Source organism: Cynoglossus semilaevis, chromosome 1 (genome assembly GCF_000523025.1).
Source record: "Cynoglossus semilaevis isolate Cse_v1.0 chromosome 1, Cse_v1.0, whole genome shotgun sequence".
Lineage (NCBI taxonomy): Eukaryota > Metazoa > Chordata > Actinopteri > Pleuronectiformes > Cynoglossidae > Cynoglossus > Cynoglossus semilaevis.
Genome location: NC_024307.1, coordinates 18,479,766 through 18,500,239, shown reverse-complemented (window position 1 = coordinate 18,500,239; position 20,474 = coordinate 18,479,766). Strand labels below are relative to the sequence as shown.

At 42.8% G+C, this 20,474-nt stretch overlaps 1 protein-coding gene across 1 annotated transcript in view; it reads left to right on the top strand.

Annotated features, from left to right (window-relative positions):
* The first annotated feature begins 4,349 nt into the window (after positions 1 to 4,349).
* gfra4a (GDNF family receptor alpha 4a) overlaps positions 4,350 to 20,474 on the top strand; it is a 105,629-nt gene continuing 89,504 nt past the window's right edge. Inside the window, exon 1 of the mRNA XM_008316414.3 lies at positions 4,350 to 5,647. Coding sequence (XP_008314636.1) covers positions 5,605 to 5,647 — 43 coding nt within the window. The 5' untranslated portion in view covers positions 4,350 to 5,604. The remainder of the gene's footprint in view (positions 5,648 to 20,474) is intronic.

Sequence of the window (20,474 nt, the reverse complement as noted above, 5' to 3'; positions counted from 1 at the left end):
CCATAACGCTCAGCAAATGTGTGTCTAATATCAGCCACAGCAGGAGGAGTGTTTACAGAGTCAGTGTGACGGCAGAGAGGCGAAGCATCAGCACCAAAACCTGAGGCTGCTGCTCCACAGGCGTCGGTGTCTGCTGTAATCCTGGCCCAGGAGGGGAGCAGGTCGTTAACATCATAAACTGATCCCAGCGCAGCGTTACTGACTATACATTATATTTACAGCAGACACGGACGACTGGAGATGAGCACCAGGAGCAGCAGATGGTCTGGGCTGGTTTGTGCGGCCAGCTCTGAGTGGAGGAAGTCTCTAATACTCGTACATAAAAGATAACTGCGTGTGTTTCAAGTGTGTCCAAACAGTAGTTGAATAAAAACGAAGAAATTAACCAAATGCCAACATCCCATAAATAATGTAATGGAAAAGAGATGGAGATGGAGAGAAAGATGGCTAAAAGCTAGTTCTAACTTAAATTATCACTCCAAAGTCACTTATACGTATAGAAAAATCTAAATTTGTTTTAAATTTGTTTTTTAGGAGATATTTTTGTATGTCACTTGATACATTTTGGATATGCATTTTTGGTAACTTTTTGCTCACAACAATACCCATTTTAGAAACAAATTTACATTGTGAAAATGTAGAACACTTTCTTGAAAGTTGTTACTATAAAATATATATTTTTTATTTATATATTTTTATATTTTTTTTTAGCAAAAACAATTTTTTGTCCTATGATGATTTTTAAAAACTTAAATGTGCTACTGATGAACGGTGTGTGTGTGTGTGTGTGTGTGTGTGTGTGTGTATGGTGTGCGTTTCTGTGCGTTTCATGCGGGTACAGTGACTGATTACTACAGTTTCTGCAGTAAACAGTGTCTCTGGTCCAGATGGAGGCTGAGGAGCTGAGATCATTCAGCTGTGGACGTTTCTCTTTTCACTCAGACTGGCACAAACAGATGGAAGCTGCTGAAAGAACAAGACTTCTTTCTCCTTCTCCTTCTCCTTCTTCTCCTTCTTCAGTGGAGAACTCTCTACAGACCTCCACTGAAGAAGAGGCTTGGGGATCTCCAGTGGAGGATTTTACACGGTGTCATTGCATCCCCCATTTTTATCTGTGGAGTTGTTTTTTTTTAAAAAACAGAAGAAACAAAATGTCACCTCCTGAACTTTTTAATGGGAGAAGCAACAATGCCGATCTACTGTACCTGACACACAGGGACAGACTACAGGGTGTGAAGGCCAGACTGAGGCTGGGGTTTTGTTTCCACAGGATCACAAACAACATTGACATATTTGAACAGCAGTGGGCGCTCATGAGGAGCTGTTGTTCCAGGTAGCTGACAATGAACTACATTTTTGCACAGTTCCTACGTTTCTTCTTCGATTGTAACTGTGTGTTTGACAGTTTCACACCAAGTGTAAACAAAATGGTATTTTAAAAATCAACTCCTCTACTGTGCCAGGTGATGAACTCAAATTTGAACAGCTCCTAAATTAATTTGTTGATTGTCTCTTGATTATGTATTTGTAGGCTTTACAGTTTTTACACCTACTGTTAAGTGTTTTTTTTTTTAATCTAAATCGTCCCCTTCTTATTCTCATTCTGCGTGCAGACGTCTCTGTGCTTCAGTGTCAGTACAAACTCAGTGAAAAAGTGCCAGAATGTTCTAAGCTGTTTTGAGCTGTTTTGACACCATGATACTGACAGGACTTGAAGTGTCACAAACATGAAGGTTTGAAATCAAACACAGGACTGCGTTTGTGTATCTGCAGACACGAAGGTCACATGACATGTGCGTGTGCTTCGACCTTCAGTCTCCATCATGTACTCTCTCCGTACGTCCTTTATGAAGACTTTATGCCAGTCTTTGTGTGTCGTCTCTCACTCAGACCTTGAATCTTCAGCTTCATCACTGCTGAATAGGAGACGTAGGTGTTTCTCCATCAGCGAGTCGGAGTCAGAGTCCCACGCTGATGTGTGGGCAGATCATTAATTCACTCTTTTCTTCTTTCTCCTTCAGTCTGTCGACTCCATGTTCTCTCTTCCTGTGACAGGTGACATGGACCTGCAGGCCTGAGTCAGCACTGATGGACTCAAGGGTTTCAAAGTTTCAAAGTTTGCAGGTTGGGTCACGTGGTCAAACTGTGGTCAGTGCTCTTGCCATACAACAAAAGTTTGTTAGTAGCCACCCACACACACACACACACTCAAACACACACACACACTGGGAAGGGTTCTCTCTATTATGTCCATCGTGTCCAGAGCCTCTCGTCTGTCCATCATGTCTCCTGAGTTGACTGTGGACTCGTCCTGACAGTGTGTTTAACCAGACTGTTGAAGAGAAACATGACTTTTGATTGAGAACCATCAGCAGTGATATGTAACCAACGCTGAGTTCAGCTCCTTCGTCTTCCCACACTCTGCCAGGTTTGTGTTTGACAAAGATCTGATTCTCTGTGCTTTTACAAGAGAGACTTTAATAAAATCAGCTGAAGATGATATAAAATGTTCTGGAACATTTATTAAACTTATTCCTGCTCTGGTACAGACTAGTTCAGAGGATATGTTTTCTTTCTTTAGAAGCTGAAGCCTTGGTTGTGGACCAAGTTCTCCTGTATGTGAACCACAGGGTTATCTCAGAGCTGCATGTGCTCATGTGTTAGAGGTGACAGATCAGAAGCAGGTTTTTGTAGAGCCTAAATTTTTGGATCAATACTCAGTCCTCTCCCGGCTGCTGCAGTGATTCATGGATGTTGGCAGGGAGAAGATAAGGTGAGGGTGATCTTGAACAAGTGGAGATGTGCTGTGATTTGATTTTCAGATTCTTCTTCTTTCTTTCCCACCAACCCTCCAGTCACTTCTCACCCTGCAGTCAGGTCGACAAAGCTCAACAGATCCTGGAAGTTGGCCGTGCTCCAGATCTAATCCTGAGCTTCACATTTAGCTAAAACCACTGCAATTGTAACTATTTAACTTAGAAATACAGTTCTTTACACGATACACTCGAAGCGTGTTTTAGATCAGGTCGCTAATCTGTTAAATTAGACACTGATTATTTAAACCTAAATCTGTTCTCTAGGGTAAAGGTGAACAATTATAGAACAGTATGAGAACAGATAGAGTTATTATAGAAAAATGAAAGAAAACAAATCTGTAACTGTTCTCTCATCTATATATACAAATGGATGTGGTCTATATCACCGAGCTAACAGCGCACGACAGGCTACAAAGGACAGACCTAGAATTTTTTTTTAAATGTTCCCAATAATTTTTGGACTTAGAATTTTTTTTTTAAATGTTCCCAATAATTTTTTTTCTGCTTAAAAACTTCAATCATCCAATCACTGTGCAGAAGACAAGCTGTCATACAGTATATATCCAATCAGTGCAAGGCCCTGTGGTAAGAAAAGACATCCAGTGCTGCTCAGCTACAGTGCATTAAAGCTGAGCTTCAACAGAGTTGAATACACTCCACTGCTACAGGATTGAATAAGGAAAACCTCCAGCTGATTCTGAATGAACTGGTCCTAGAGTTGAGATCAGGTTTAGTCAATGAAATGTTAATATACTGCAAATGTTTAATGATTGGCAGCAGTGATCAGAAGTGTCCAGAATGTGGTGCAAAGACAGAAAGTTTCTTGGCTGACTTGTAAAGACTTCTCCTCCTGCTGCTGCTGTTTCCTGCGCTCAAGTCTGTTTCACTCAGGAAGTGATGAATTGAAGGTTGGGAATGGAACCCTCAGTGTGCAGGAGAACAGACTGTCCTGACAATACCAGTGTCAGCCCATATGCATCATTTTTACTTTTACTTTTCTTCGTTCTCTGTGGCTCACAGTCTGAGCTGCAGCTGCTGAAGTAAATGAAACCGTCAGTCACTGATCTGCTGGATTAAACTCCTGGTCACCCTGACCTTCATCACCTGACCTGCAGAACCTTCTGTCCTTGAGCAGACTCCAGAGTCAGGCTCCTTTTTCCATAAGGGCAGGTTTTTACACTCTGGATAATCTATTCTATTCTGGTTAAGTACACAATAACCAACAAAATAATGATATCCCTCTAAGTAAGGGTTCGTGTTCAAGGTAAGTTGCAAAAATATATAACAGCAAGTCAGTCTGCATGTCCGATGCATCTGTCCCCCCCCATGTGACTCTGTGACTGTCTGTACAGGTTGAATCCCACCCTCACCTGACGGCTGCTGGGATTGACTCCAGCGCCCCCTGGAGTAAAGGGTAAAACTACAGATGAATGTGGCCCACCAAACCCTGCCCGATCAAACTGTGAGTATCACAGAGAAAATATCATATTATAAAATATAAAATGATATTTTATAAAATAACTATTTAAGAACCTGAAAAAAAACACCTGAGACTTAATAAGTCTCCCCACCATTAAAGACTTGATTTACATCCCATTAGAACAAATGGGATTTTTATTTTATTTTATTTGAGTGTCCTGCCTCTAAGTTGTCTGTCCAGAAGAATTCTCCTCTGACAAATATGTACGGTGACCCTGATGTAGAGAATGATCCAGTGAGGAGCTGAGTCCTAAAATGATCAGTTTGATCATGGATTGGATTCATCAGTGTTTGATCAGTGGGATTGGTGGACGGGTTGGATCAGGTGACTTCCTCACTCTCTAACAGCTCAGTTCCAACTTTCAAATGAAACCAGTTTATTGTTGATGATGAAAACAGGTCCTAATCCGACCAGGTTTAATGTCGGGTCCGTATGTGGACAGTGAACAACAATCCTGGACTGGACTGAAGACACCCTGCTGCTGATGTAAAGACAGGTAATAAAGGAGCAGTTTCTCCCCTCTGCAGGAGGAGGAGAGAGATAAGCAGGAGATGAGTGTGAAGAAGGAGGAGAAGTCCTGTGGTTTTACCGGCACCGGTCCGAGTCCCCCATTCCTCCCCACCGCTGACTCTCTGCACCACATTCACATTCACTCCGTTTTTATTTATTTATTTACAAGCTCCGGAATCGATTATCGATTTAACTTTGTCCTGTTTAACTTGTGCCCTGACTGGCTAGTTTAAACCAGCGGGATCGAACCCTAAATGAAACTGAACCGCACACGTAGCCTTGGAGCTGGACCGGAGCGCAGTCCAAGGAGCCACGAGTCGGAGTGAGTGCGCACGGCAGCGCGTCCCCGTCATTTCTCCGCAGTTTGCAGACAGCGCGCAGGTGGAGGAGCAGAGGAGGAGCAGAGGAGGAGCAAGGAGGAACGGCCGCCAATGTTCTGAACACACAGGCTTCCCCCCCCGACGGACCGGTTGGTTCTATTTCCATCCTCCTGGATCGGGGTTCTCGTGACTTCGCTGTGGTTCCTGGATCTCAGTAGCGATTTTGAAAGAAAAGTTAGTTTTTTAAAAAAATGCAGCAGCGTTTCCCTCCTGTTCCTCCTGCTTCCGTCTCCTCCTGCAGCTCGGTGCTGGATCCTCCTCTGTGCCTCCGTGTCCACGCTTCTCCTGACAAATAGATGCCAGTTGATCCCTCCTGAGACTCGGTTCCGTCAGACCAGAGAGTGGGTTTCTGGATCACACACACACACACACGCGCGGTGACATCGTTCCAGAGGGATTTCCGTCTGTTCCAGTGAAGATGGAATTCCTGGGACTGTACTTCCTGCAGCTGGTTCTCGTCGGTGAGTGCAACTTTATTCCTCATCAGTTTTCACCAGGATCAAACGCCTTGATGTGTTGATGTGTTGGTTGTAGTGGCTGTGACGGTGTGAGCTCAGTGGTTCTGGCTGTTTGTCTGAACTTGACGCTGATCCTCACACTGACTGTCACTGTGGAAATGGGAATGTCGGGAATATTTCGTTTTATTTTATTAGTGTGTTGTTGGACTCCAGCAGCCGTCACTCACTGGACGATACATGTCGTTGTCGTTATGCCTTTGATTTTGGGTGCGCGCGCACAGAGATGGTCGTGGTAAAATTATTGAGTGTTTTTCTAATTCAGAACCAGTTCTTGTTTGTCGCAGGTGTGTGTGTGTGTGTGAGAGAGAGACTGTGACTCTCTCTGTGTGTGTGTTGAATCTTAGTGTGAGTAATTGTGCACCTGCCTCTGCAGGTGAAACGTGTCGCGTGTACACAGTTTGAAGGGTTTTGAGTGTGTGTGTGTGTGCGTGTGTATATGTGTGTATGTGTGTGCTCGGTCATTAGCTGTAACTGAGACACCTCATGTATCTCTGCATATTCCATTCTGGTTGCACCTTTTCATTAATTCCGACATGTTAGTCGGCTGGTAATTCAACAATTACCACCAAAGGCCCACCTCGACTAATGACTGATTCATGTTTGATGTGAACTCACCTAAACCAGATGTAACCAGTTGTTAATGGACTTCTCACGTTGACACCAGAACTTCACCAGTACCACAGGAATAACCAACAGTACTGTCAGTGACCTGCAGAAGATGTTAGGACCCTGAGTGTGGATTAAAGAATGGGCTTGTGATCATAGGGTTGCTGGTTCCAGTCCCTGCCATGCTGGTGCCTTAAACAAGCACCACAAACTACCCTGCACCACAGCAGCAGTAAAGTGCAGCAGCTGATGTGCTTATGTCTGTTCCAGCTTTAGTGTGATGTCACAGTCGAACCTTAGTCCCAATAGACCTGGTCTACACCGTTGGGCCTCGGTCCAAGTGAAGAGGTTCATACAAGAAGTAAATACACACACACGCAGAGGTTAGATACCAAATTGATTTATATTTGTTTCTGACCATAGCAGCAGCAGCAGCAGCTAACGTCTCTTCACAGTGAAGGTCTTCCTGTCCTCAGGGGAAGAAGAACTCCTCAGACCAAAACGCTTATGATGATAACAATGAATCTCAGGAACATCAGCTGCCTTTGACTTACTGACCCATGACTACTTCCACTGATAAAAAGACTTCTGCGTCTTTACACCAGAAATATCCAACTGACGAGGATTAACTTGACATTTAAAGTCCAAACCACAGTGGTGTTCTGATCTCCAGGCTGTGTTTAAGGCCTGCGTTGTCTGTGCTGGGGAAGTGATTGTTCTTTGTGCTGATCTTAATGATGATGGGCAGATTTGTGGATCACCCGGAGTGTCTGTGAGTCTACTGGATTTGAACGCCCACCCCCCACTCCCCCGCTGTTCTTCTGATCTTCTTCTTTAAATGTCAGACCTTCAAATAATACCATTTGCCACATGATATTACAATATTGATTTTATTTATTGACTTTGGTTTAAAGTCAGTAGTTAGCAACTGTGTGTGTTTACATGAAGATTAAATTCCTTCCTGGGAGCAGAGCTGGTTGACGTCACCACACGTCTCTGCTGTTAGAGGTCTTTGTGTGGACCTAAACCTCGGAGGATGACAGCTCAGCTCTGCGTCTCAAACTCCATTTCTCTTCTGGTGTCAGCTCTGATTCTAACCACTCATGGCAGATTCAACGTGTTGGAAGCGTGACGTTCCGAGTCCTTCGTTCCCTGAGAGAACGCCCTGACTTAAATCCAGCAAGGCGTTTGTGAGGAAAGTCATTCTGATATAAATCCTCTGTGTTCTTTGCCACTGTTCATATCAAATAGAGGGGAGAACAACTCTGAGCTGTCAGTCATGAGATGATACTGGCTCGGTAGGAGCAGCAGGAAAGGAGGAGATGGTGGAGGGGTTGGAGGTGGAGGTGGAGGTGTTCTGGGTCGTGGGGGAGTGCTAGTCTTTTCTCCTCTCTGCAGAGAGTCTCACCTTGTCAGAGACGTGTCAGAACCACAGTGAGTCTGTCACCCACAGACGGCTGATCCCGTCCATCAGCCTCCCAGGGAGCGGGAGCAGGAGCAGATCAGAAGAGGAGCAGCAGTTGTAGCCTGCAGGTCAGAGAGAGAGGAGACGCGGCGGGAGGTTTGAATCTGCAGGAGGAGGCGATGAAACTGCTCTGAAAGTTGAGTCTGAGCCGTAGAGAGATGATGGCCCGAGGACACGCGCGCGTGCAGCTGACGTCCTTCTACGTTTCGCTTTAAATTTTCAGCCTCTGAAACTTCAGAGGTTTATTTTTGGTGAATAAATCACTGCTGTTTTAGTTTGAGTTTGAAAACATCAGGGTTTGTTTTTCTCACACAAAGAGAAGGCAGTGACGTGATCTCCACCCGTCTGTCAGTGTCCGTTCTGGCGTGAGCAGCAGCGCAGACCCACTGGAAAACCTCCACTGTCGGCCTTTTTATTTTCACCACTTCTTTGTACAATTTATAATTACTTTCAACAACTGCAGAAAATCAACAAATTGAAATTGAAACGCAGCCGAGATGAAGATGCCAAGCTCTTCTCCGGGAGTGAGCAGAGATGAGCAGATTAGAGAAACGGCAGAGGATGAACAGCTTGGAGCTAAAGTCAGATGCTCGGTTGAGATGTTTGGACATGGAGCTAAGGAGGGAGGACTGAGACGGGAAGACGAGCTGCTGTGGCCTGCCCTGAATGGAGAAGCTGAAAAAAGACACAGACGCAAATACTGACTGAGGAATCTGTTGCTGCTCTGTGATGATTATCACATCACCCGTCTGTGTGAAGAAGAGCTGAGGGTTCAGATTGTTAATATTGGAAGAATGTCTGTGTTTTTGAGGAAAACGATGGACATTAAGATGGATGGATGGGTGGATGGAGGGATGGATGGATGGATGGAGGGATGGATGGATTGATGGATGGATGGATGGATGGATGGATTGATGGATGGATGGATGTATAGTCTTCTTCATTCTAAGGTGGTAAATGTAATGCCACAGCAGCCTGCTGCAGTTTGAAGTTTAACGGCCAAAACAGCAGAGACTCTATAGGTGTCAATAAAATGCAAAATAGTAAAACTTGTGTTGGAATGAAAGCAAAAATACAAATTTAGTTTGTAGTCCATATTTCACATTGACAGCATAAGGAGGAACCTTATTGACAGTGTGAATGGCAGAGAGTCATTATGGTCTGTCAGTCAGAGCAGCTGTTGGTTCCTAATGATTTGCTCTATCGCCGTTTGCTGCAGTGAAGCAGTTGAACTGTTTTTATAGTCGATGTAAGAGAAGAATCTGTAAAAAAAAACGGAGGCCACTGGATTCTTAACGCTGTTGTCTACGAACATCTGATTGGCTCCTCCTCCTGCAGCTTCGTCTGTCCAGTTCGTAGATCTGGGTCTTTTAAGGTGGGGGTGAAGAGGTGAACGGTGAATGAAAGACTGACTCAACTTCAGTGTCTTCGGAAGTGTTTTCCTAAGTGGAGCGTTAAACACGGGTAAAGATCAAAGTACTTCTGTGTTCCAGTTTTATGAGTTTGCCCTTTTTCACATCATCCTCCGACACCTGAACGTCTCTTTTCCCTCAGACCTGAGCTTTATTTGAAAGTGTAGAGCAGATATTGATGGACGGGTTCAGAGAAAACCCACTGTTCTTCTGCTCTGAGATGATCCTCTGACGTGTTCTCCACCGTCGAGCACTTTGGAAACCCTGCTCTGACACCTTCAATGATGAGGATGATCCTGATCCTCAGGCTGATATTGATCCTTTTTTTTTTTTTAGCCGATGGACTCTTGGTCCTGATGAGACTGATCCTGGATAAATACTGAAGGAACGGGAAGTGAAGCATTAAGCAGACCCTGTGGTTATGTTCTTAAAGAGCTGTGGTGTCGATACCATCAGATCTTCAATTAGAGAGAAGTCAAGCTGCACAAACACGCCGGCACATTTAAATGGTTAGAGCTGCTGTCAGAAGGCCTTCACGGTACCAGAGGCCAGGAGTCTTATTTAGTCCTTCATAGTTGTTATTAAATGGTAAGAGAAAAATGAGAGGAAGAAAAATATCATATGCAGTATGTATTATAGACTCATTAAGTCAATCAAAGACAAATTAGGTAAGGTGTGCAAACGCTGACAACTGATAATTCTAGTGTTGACAGAGAGATAGACGGATGGATAGATAACCTATATATGTACAATTATATTTTCTTTTTAAATTGAGTGGGTTCCTATATATGTACAGTTATATTTTCTTTTTAAATTGAGTGGGTGTGGCTTATATTCAGGCTCAATAGTCCAGAAATGACGTTAGCCGCATCATTGTTTAAGCTACAGGGTTCAAAGCGTGTGGAAAAAAGTAGCGGCTTATAGTCCTTAACTTACGGTACATAGATGGATGGCATAAAAAACTAAGGAGCAGAAAAAGCATTTACTAGTTGCTATGGTAGACTATAGTTTTCTGGAATCTAAAGGGTTAGCGTTGACTACAGTTTGACATAGTGACTAATAGCTTTTGGTTAACCAAAATACTAATAACTCCTATGAAGTCAATCCTAAAGGTTTGTGCTGCCTTTAAAGACCTAGGGTAGTTCCCCAAGTTGATGCCTGCAGAGCAGTAATTGTCATCTTCTTAACCAAATGTCTCGTCAGTTATTAAAAAAAAAAAAACTTCATCAGGAAAATCAGTAATTTTAGCTCTCAGACACAGAGCAGTTGTTGATTCACCACAGGGGGCAGCAGTGGGAGAGTAAGTGGTTCATAGACTTCATTCTTATTTCAATTCATCAGACTTCATTTGTTTGTTTGGTGAATGAAGATCTTAGACACACAGATAGCATCAACACAAAGACAAAGAATACATTATAACAGACACAAAGACAAAGAATACATTATAACAGACACAATCACAAAGTGAAGTGAAATTCCTTTTTTTTTCTCACAGTAAATTGTATTTCTCTGGTCATACTGAGCCGGTGTTTGTGTTTCCATATCAGCAGCAGCTCCAAACACTGACTGCCCTCTGTCTGTGTGTGTGTGCGTGTGCGTGTGTGTGCGTGTTCAAACTGGTGGTGGCGTTAACATGACCAGTGCAGATAAGAGCAGGGAAATGATGTTGATGAAGCAGATTAGTTCCTGTGCAGTGGCAGCAAACACACACTGATAACACTGTTGAATTAAACACAGATTCAAACCTGGCAACATTCACACTGATAACACAGGCAGCTACACCTGCAGTCTTCACCTCTCCACGCATACACACGGTCACAGTCTCATGACCTGTGACCCACACAATTACCTTTGGTTTGGTCCACACAGACAGTATTTATAAGGGGAATCCATGACTGGTGCAAAACGGGCTATAAGCTAACTGGGTTCATCTGGAGGTCACTCATAAACTGTACCATGTCCGGTACTGATACTGATGCAATATGGAGTATCTGTCGATACCGACACCTATCCGATACCTTCTTTTATCAGCATGTCGTGGGCTGTGGTCGTTGAGGTGATAATGTTCCTGTTTACAGAACGTCACTCAAAGTTAAGTGGAAGATTTGAGCTCAGGTATCAGTTAGGATTGGCTCTAGTTGTTTTTTTAAATGTTCGATCTTGACATTTGAACCAGTATTGGACCAAAACCACACCTGATCGCACATGTGGCAAACTCAGGCCCGGGGGCCAAATCTGGCACGCAGTGTAATTATATTTGAGATTATAGAAAATGTGTACTAGAGTTGGCCCCTCAGTATATACTGTAGCCTCCATATACTGGCAGGATTTGTAGTATTAATGGTGTGTGACAACTTTAATTTTATTGTCAGATTAGTTGATGTGAAAAAGTCAGAAGTCCTCACTGCCCTAGTATCCAGAGTTGCAGGCCATGTTCACCTGGCACCTTCTTCAGGCTCATCCTCCTGGTCTCATTTTGTCAGACAGAGCTCTGTGGACATTTCTTTTTAAATATTTTATGTGTTTTATCTGAAATATCTGCTGCTGTAAACCCACCTACTCACTCAACCTTGAGGTCCTGTTTATAAAGCTACCACACATACAGGGCTGCAGCTCCTACACACACACACACCCCTACGTGTGTGTGGAAGTCGGTAGAAAACTGTTCACTGTTACTTTATGTGATTTGTGAAAACTGAAAATCCTTAAGGAAAGTGAAAGCAGGATTGTATGAAAGATGCTGTGTGTCATTTCATTCACACCAGTGTGAACAGTACAGCAGTTAAAGCACAGAGTTCAGTGTAGTAGGAATGGAATATATAAGTGATGTGAGACATTATAACAAATACTTTGACCTAATGTATTGATGAATGAATTGAAATGATTAAGTCGTCTCAGTTGAAAAGATCTTTTTCATCTCCTTACAGCATTTCAGCTGGAGTTGTACTATACTATTCTGCTGTAGCCAAACAAAATATAAACATAGCCAAAGTACAGTGAAGACATGGCTCAAAACTAGCTGAGAGATGAGATAAAGATGATCATTTAAGCTAAATATAGGTTTACTAAAATAAAGGTAACAATGGGCCGACCAATAATGTCGGCCCAATATAAGCATAATAATAGAGTGTTTGTACGTATTAGTATTGATTTGTAAAGATAACATAATGCATGGATTTAGTCAAATGTTGGGCACAAATGGTTTTAGTGATGTTTACTGCCCTGCAATTGGTGACCTCATTACAATCTGCCACGCCATAACTACAAATTGCAAATGGCTATATGTGGCTAACAAGCTAGCTTAGTAGGTGCGATTTGCAATCATAATGGAAGTCCCTCGACTTCGACTCACACACTATACATGGGGACCTACGTACAATCCCTAACCTTTACACAAACACAAATAAAAGAAAGCAAACGTAGCACAATCCAGCATGGCGTACAACTGGCCAATGTAAAAGATCCACTTTGCTCACTAACTAGTTCCCACTTAAAACGTGTTTTAATATGACTTTGTGGTGACGTAATGACTAATTAAATTAATTAAAAAAAGTGGCGTTTTTATTTAACTGGAATTCAACTAGTGGAGCATCACAGGACAAGCATTATCTACTATTTTCAACAGTAGATATGTAATGTGACCAAAGATTCAGATTCAGATTCAGATCCCAATTAAAACGTGAGCGAGCTCTCTACCCAAAAACGAATTAAAGTAATTATGAGCAGAGTGTAGTGGACGTCAGAAATGGACAGAGCTAATTCAACAGAAATAGGTACAAGTAACAAGGCATTCATTTGAGAAGAAAGACTCTGGAGACTCTAACTGTTATTACACAGTATCAGGAACCACACATCCCAGATCCCCAAGTAACTAATTCTCCAACCAAAAGATGAAACTCAGCCAAAACTTTCTCTGAATTCATTCATTCCCGCAGACGAATGTTCTTCGGGAAAATAAAGTTGTTGAACAGTGAACAAAGGTCCAGAGGAAATGTTTTTGAATGGAATGAAACAGCTGATGGTTGAGGCATTAACGAAGGAAAACGGCCTTCAAAGATGGAAACTACTTAGATTTCCGTCATTAGTGAGATTTGAACCACATCCAGCTGGAGTTTTGTCCTCGGGCAAATCTCATCTCAGCAGAACAAAGACGGCAGAGGCAACAAACCCCTTCGTTAGACTTGACAACACTGCTGCTGCTGCTGCTGCTGCTGCTGCTGCTGCTGCTGCTGCAAAGGACAACATTTACTCTGTAGTTTCTTTCTGTTAGTCCTTAATTCAGCTCGTCCCCTGTGCTGTGTGTCCACGTGTGGACGGCTGCTGATCCTTGTGTCTCTCAGCAGACAGTCCCATCTCACAGTAGGCGGTTGGTGCTTTTCTGAGTTCTGAATTTTCTGACTGTGCAAATATTTTAGGCTGGTTTCTTCATTGATTCTCTGCCTCAATTTTTGTAGCCGGTTCTTTTTTTTATAAATATGTAAATATATTTTCCTCTCTGTGTGTCTGTGTGCGTGAGTGTGTCTGGGATGTCAAGGTCGAGAATCTCTGCGTTCCTGTTAACGAACAAAGCTTTCTTTTTAGGCCCTGTCATGTCTGTAGTTCAGCTAAGATACTTCGGAGGGTGAACCCTTCAGTGACATCACCTGTCATCTTCTGGGTTTTGTGAAGTTTCACTAACAGAGGAGCAGCAGGGAGAATCTTTTCAGAGGATTAGGAGTCAAACAGAGTGTGAGCTGGAAGAGGAGTCAGTTTATGTTTCCGTGAGGGTGGAGCTGAGCTGCTCTCTAAGTCCTCCAAATCATTTCTACCATGAAGGGTCTCCGGTCTGACCCAGTGAATTTCTGATCATCGGCCTGGCTCCACATCAACAGAGTAAAGATCAGACAGGAACCGTGTTGACGCTGAGTCTTTCTCCTTTGATTGATTTATTGATTAAATGTGTCGTGTGGAGTCAAGTCTTGTTTTTACAGAGCTTGTCTGACTGTGGTTATGACTGAGGGTTAAAGTGTTTGAACGGAACAGTCAGATATCTGCCGCTGTGCTCAGATGACATTTACAGTCGCTCCCTCCTCTGCTGTGCTCCTGCTCCTCTCACTGCTCCCTTATCGCTAGGACATTCCTATGTAAAGAGTAGATGGAAGCAATTACAGGCCATCGTCAGCTCAGAAAAGAGCAAAAACTGTCGGCCCTAAAGATGGAGATAAACAGTCTGAGGAACAAAGGGAATCAAAAGTGCAGCGATGAGCCTGGTGCAGGGGAAAAAAACCCCAAATGACAGTGCTCCTTATTATGTTAAAACGCTGTCATTTCCACGGGCTTTTGTCAAGGCACGATTACGCCACAGAGACAATTACCCTGCCCTCGCTTCTTTGAAAGGATATGGCATTCACTGCCAGTGTGTGCCAATGCCACACGCTTGAGATCCTAATGAAAAGGCTGCAGAAATCGGAAACAGCAACGGGCCTAAAAGACTGCAATTAATCAGAGAGAAATGTTTGAGAGCATTGAGTAAAGGAGGAGGAGCAGTAAAAATGAGGAGCAGTAAAAATGAGGAGCAGTAATGAAAGACGGCAGCAGAGCTTCAAGGCCTGTCGCCGATGCTTCCGTCTCCTCACAGCCGCTGAGTGTGTTTGTCAGTTTGATTGTGAGGAACTTTTAGCGAACGTTAGCAGCCATTATCCAGGCCTCCAACAATGACGGCTCTCATTACTGCAGCTTTTTTTTCCTTTTTTTATGGAGAGCAGAGCTGGAAGCAACAGTCATATTGACATTGAGAAAGGTGAGGTGAAAATCTCTCTGCCTGGATGACGGGGCCTCGGCTTCCATTCACATCAAGTTACACATTAATCACAGTGTCGGTGTCCGTACAGTCTATTCTTATTCTCACCGACTATAATGTTAGTTTTTACAGGAGACCTCATTCGGAAAGATTATACCTTTAAATCTTTATAGTCACACAACGTTTCGGTCACCGAGTCTGAATCTGTGAAATCCCTTTGTGCAGTACTGTGTGTGGTACTCCACTGTACTTTGTACTTTGCTGTATTTTTCTTTTTTATGTATTATCCTTTGCAACAATGTTTTCTGGGCTTTTGGGACATTTTCTGTATGAATTTACGGAGTATGAATTTAAATATTTTTTTAAGCTCTGTCTGTGAACCTGCTGCCATCATGTTGCTGGGGTAACAACGGGCCACAGGAGGGTGGTCTTGAACAGGAAGACAGGACTGGCCACAGTTCATGACCTGGATTTATTAATTTTGATTATTAGTTTTACTGTTTAGTCTTATTGTCTCTGTTTTATTAATTAATTCCAAGTAGAATCAGTTCTAGTTCCTCAGCTCTTTTCTCCAGGTACACCGTCCTCCACAGTCCACACACATGCAGACGGGCTTAATAGTTCACGCTAAACTGACTGTATATGTGAGTGTGAATGGTTGGTTGCCATTGGTTATGGGTCCATAGTGCAGTGGTTACAGTGTCTGCCTTTTAGAAGGTCGAGCCCCCAGGGAAGGTCGAGCCCCCGATGGCTGTCCGAGGTGCTGATTATGCTGAGAAATGCTCCAGTTAATTCAGTTAAGTTAGGCCACCGTTCAGCCAATCAGGAGACTAACATTCTGAGTTTGAGATGACATGTTTATCATCCTTTAATGTAGAGGACAATTCCATGAAAACACCATAAAGTTGACAATAACAAGCTTTACGTTTTTATGGCCTCTTAACAGCGTCGTTCCCTCTCAGTTCTCAGATAAATACAGTGACAGTGAGGTTCTCCTGAGCTGTTTGCTTAACATTCAAATGAGGAGCCCTCACAGACTCAGAGGTGATCTTCAATGCCCTTAAAACCAAGTTATCACACAGATAATTAGAAAACTGAGGCCAAAGCTCATCCATCTCTTTCTGCATTCAGGTCAGGTCACACTTTCTCTCCCACTTCTCCCTAAAACTCTGAGAGAAAGAGGGCAGAGCAGAGAGTAGGACATCGACACAGAGCTGCTGCCCAATCCAGTCCACATCCCACAGTTTCCAGGAGCTCGGGATCTGAGGTGCCAATTGGTTTGTAATCAGGGCTTCACTTTTCGTGTTGGCTCCGTCTGTTGAGACAGAAATAGAGGAAGAGTGTGAAACTGGGTCTGAGGTTTGGATTCATCTGCGAGCTGTGAAGTGACTGAGGCGATAGGAGGTGTGGGTGGACGGAGGTGTGAGCAGGAGGCCAGGTGTCTCAGACATATGAGGCCGTTCATTTATGAAGAGCAGATCTTCCTAACACCGAGGTCAGACCTGGTCCAATCAGCTGAGGTCCATGTTCCACATCACCGTTCAGACACAACGGAAACCAAAACAAATATTAAAAACTGCATCAAGATTGTGAAGCAGCTGCTGCTGAGATTTTCTGTTGTCTCGTTGATTTTCAGAACTTCAGAACATGTGGTTTTAATGATCTGGACCAGTGACCAGAACTAAGAAGGTGCTTTCACAATAATACAAAAATAAAAACCAGAATATAGATGGCAAATAAACTTGTTTGATACTAACATAACAAAGGAACTGATAACACCTTAAAAAAGCCCCTTCTGGTTTTAAAACCCAATTTTTGAAGACAACGAACTACACAATAAAAACATGGCAAGAGAAGAAGAGGAATCATATTCTCAGTGGCGCCTCCTTTGTGACAGCCTGTGAGTTGCAAAGACTCACCATGTGAATTGCTCCTTTCCGATTGTGGGATGAATAAAGGATTAAATTAGAGATGTCCCGATAATATCAGCCGACCGATATTATTGGTCCGATATTAGCATATTATGAATAATAATATACGTAAGAATCTTTACCGGTTTTTCCTCTGATAATAAAAAACCTCCCATAAATGCAATGCCTGGGTTTCGTAAAATGATGTGTGCCCTTAAAATCATTTCGGGGATAAACAGCTGTATATTACAATGAAAGTCACTAGATGGCAGCATTGCAGCTCATAGAATTAATCTCATACTCATACAGTGGTTTGTATAGATAAATAAATAAATTGCATTATTATTATTATTATTATTATTATTAAAAAAATGCAAGTAGAAGTTATTTGTCACTTTCTGTTCCAGTCAGAGTTGTGGTCTGGTCCATGTTCTTGTCCACTCTGTCCATGTTCAGCCACGTAGCCTGATGACCTCTGGACTAAAACGGACTGGGATCCAACCCAGAATGCTCTTACCCGGTGCAACCCAAATATCAGGCCCCACAAGATAGAACAAATGGTACTAGGCTGTTGGCTATTTGGAGGTGATGGTACCAAATCTTTAAATTCTTCTCAAATTATTTGGACTTGGACGTTGGAGACTCGTAGAGTGGACTTTGACCCTGTGATCATTTTCAAGTATCAGAGGTTCTGAATTAGGCTGTGGCTGTTAGACCTACAGTATTCTGAACTACCGTATGTCGGAGGAGTTCACTGAGATGACAATGGTTCTCACCAGAACCAGGTTCTCAATTGGATCCATGATTATTCCTAACTGTATGAAAGTAGAAATGAGGTTTTTAGCTGTAAATCACAATAACACCAGGAAAGAATTAATCAGAACCAGAGGTGGACAGAGCAGTAATTGGACCACAGACCAACTGAAGGCCCGGGGCTCTGAGGGCCCAGCACACAGGAGACGATTATGGAGAACCAGTTCCATGTGTTGGTGCTGACTCTGTCTTTGTTGGTTAGAGATCTGATGGAACCAGCGACTCAAACCCACCTAACGTTCTGCCGTGCATAACTATTATTTTGATATTATGGTCTATTTATAAACATCATTTATTTCTTGACTTTAAACGATGATCGTGTGAGGCTAAAACACTGTTTTTGGAATGATAACAATGAGCAACAAGGGCAGTGACACAGATCTTGAGCCGCTCACAGACGGATTATCACCGAGCTCCTGCCTCACAGACAGGAAGCAGCGCGTAGAGGCTTAAACCTGGAGACAAAAGCTGGGGGAAAAAGAGAAGATTTGGCCCAGATGCACAGAAACAGAACAAATGAGCAGTGGAGGAGGAAGAGGCAGGTTTGATGTTGGTTTAATGGACTTAAAGTGCGTCTCTTTTTAGAGCAGCAGAACATTTCTCTCCTGCAGGCACACAGATGGAGTTCCATGTGAATTTCATGCGTGTATTTTTGATACGACGCTTCTGTGACTCTGAGAGTGAGATGGAGGAGACAGTTCTTATCTGCTCTCCGTGCATCATCTGCCTGCAGCTCCTCTCATAAACCCTGCCTATCAGCTCTTTGTGTCCATGCACATTTAAATACGCGTTTCTCCGATAGATTTATTCACACGGGATTTTCAGACTGACAAACTGCTCACAGCAGCCAGCTGCCCACCCCCCCAACCTCCCCCACCCCGCTGCCGTGGATCTTTGTCCACATGGTTTCAGGGTTTTCTAGTTTTAGGTATCATTTCAAAAATATCCCCCTAATGTATTTACGCTAAGTTAGAAGTAAGGATTTTGCACATTTTTTTACTCTTTGTTGTAGTGGTAATGAGGAAAACTGTAGCCGCTGGTATGCCTCCTTCTACCAAAGCAAATACAGTTGTTCCTGGAAATGTTAGTTCTTGTGATTCTTTTCTTAGTGTCTGTAGTTTTTGGTACTATTTTTACTTCTCTTAGAAACACAAAAAACCACCAAGACCTTTGTCATATCCAGGAACCTGTTCCTGCTTTGACACCATCCCATTCCTCATATATCTACAGCTCTGTCAGTAGTGACCGTTCTGTAAAACCTCATGTAGTACGTCCTGGTACCTTATCCAGCTCCTGGTGTTATTCATTTTGTTGATGGTACTTGGTATCAGTAACTACCTTGTCTGGCTCATGTACCTGGTAACAGATAACTGGTGGTTGTCTTCATACTTGTTGTTGAATTGAAACAGTTCCTGGTTCTGTGTTTTCACCTCGGGAGCAGTTTCTGATAAAGGCTTCCAGGACTGGTTCTTGTGGTGAAGGTAAACATTGTCTGAAAAAGGTTGTATTACTTTAAAGTAGTCTCATCATAATATCAGACAAACTCTATTTAAATCTGTACTTGGTCAGTGTCCCTGAAACTTTCAGTTAGACTGAAGATGGAAGTCTTTCAGCTTTTGCCAGGTATTTAACTTGAAATCCTCGGTGCACTGAGCTTAAAAAAAAAAAACAAACATTCCAATTCCAATGTGATTATTCATAGTACGGTGTCTATAGGATCACTGCCTTTGTTTACATTTAGCAACAGCACACTGCCATCTTTAATCTCTTAGGCTCCTGGCGAGAACCAGACTTGCTGGACTGTGTACTGACTCTCCGTCAGGTTAACATTAAATATATATTCACTTATGTGGACTGAAGATACTTTATATATATTGATATATATTGATAGTAAATCATCTTACCAGCACTCTGTTAGTAACTTACTGGATCTCAAACTACATATTCCACAAATGTACTTCGTACAGCCATGTACTGTGATACTCCACCGTCCACATTCATCTTTATTTAAGTTTTGATCCACAGATATATATATATATATATATAAAGGAAAAAAATCGACTCTTCCCTGGCTTTAGGGTTTAGTAAAACAACAACATTAAAGTAAACAAAAACAACAACACGGGCCCAGGCCGACTGCTGCTCTTATTTACCGTCTTCTCCATGTTGAGCCGTTAACTGCTGCTGCTGCTGCGTTAACTACAGATGAAACTCTTATCTCTGTTCTCTGGACGTGTTTTATGGGGATTAGCCGAAGCACTTTAACTAAAGGTAAAAAAGATCTCGGTGGCAGCAGCAGAATGAATGAATGTAAATAGGATTCCGCAGCAGTGAAAGGTACAAAGTGCTCTAATTAAATTCTTCTCCATGTGAATTCAATTTCCCCAGGCATTACTACATTCTGTCAGTGACAGAGCTGCGCGAGCCTCGCTTTGTCTTCCTCGCAGCCATTTCCAATTAGGCACCGTGGGTGTACGTTGGCGTGCACGTCAATCACAGTGGACGTCTGTGTTTTAAAGACGCTGACAGCAGCCGTTCATCCTCCGTTGCCTCTTCTGTGGAACAGCAGTCAGTTAACAGACCTATTGATTTTTTTTTTTCTGCTCATATGTCTGTTGACTTTAAGGACAGTTAATTTAGAAACTGAACAACATTCACTGCTCACAGGTTTTTATTTTCCCTCCTAAATATTGATAGAACTCACGAGACCTTTGAGCAGCAGAAGCTTCTGTAGCCAATTATCACTGGAACCACCTGCTGAAGACATTTTCATAATTCTTTAAAA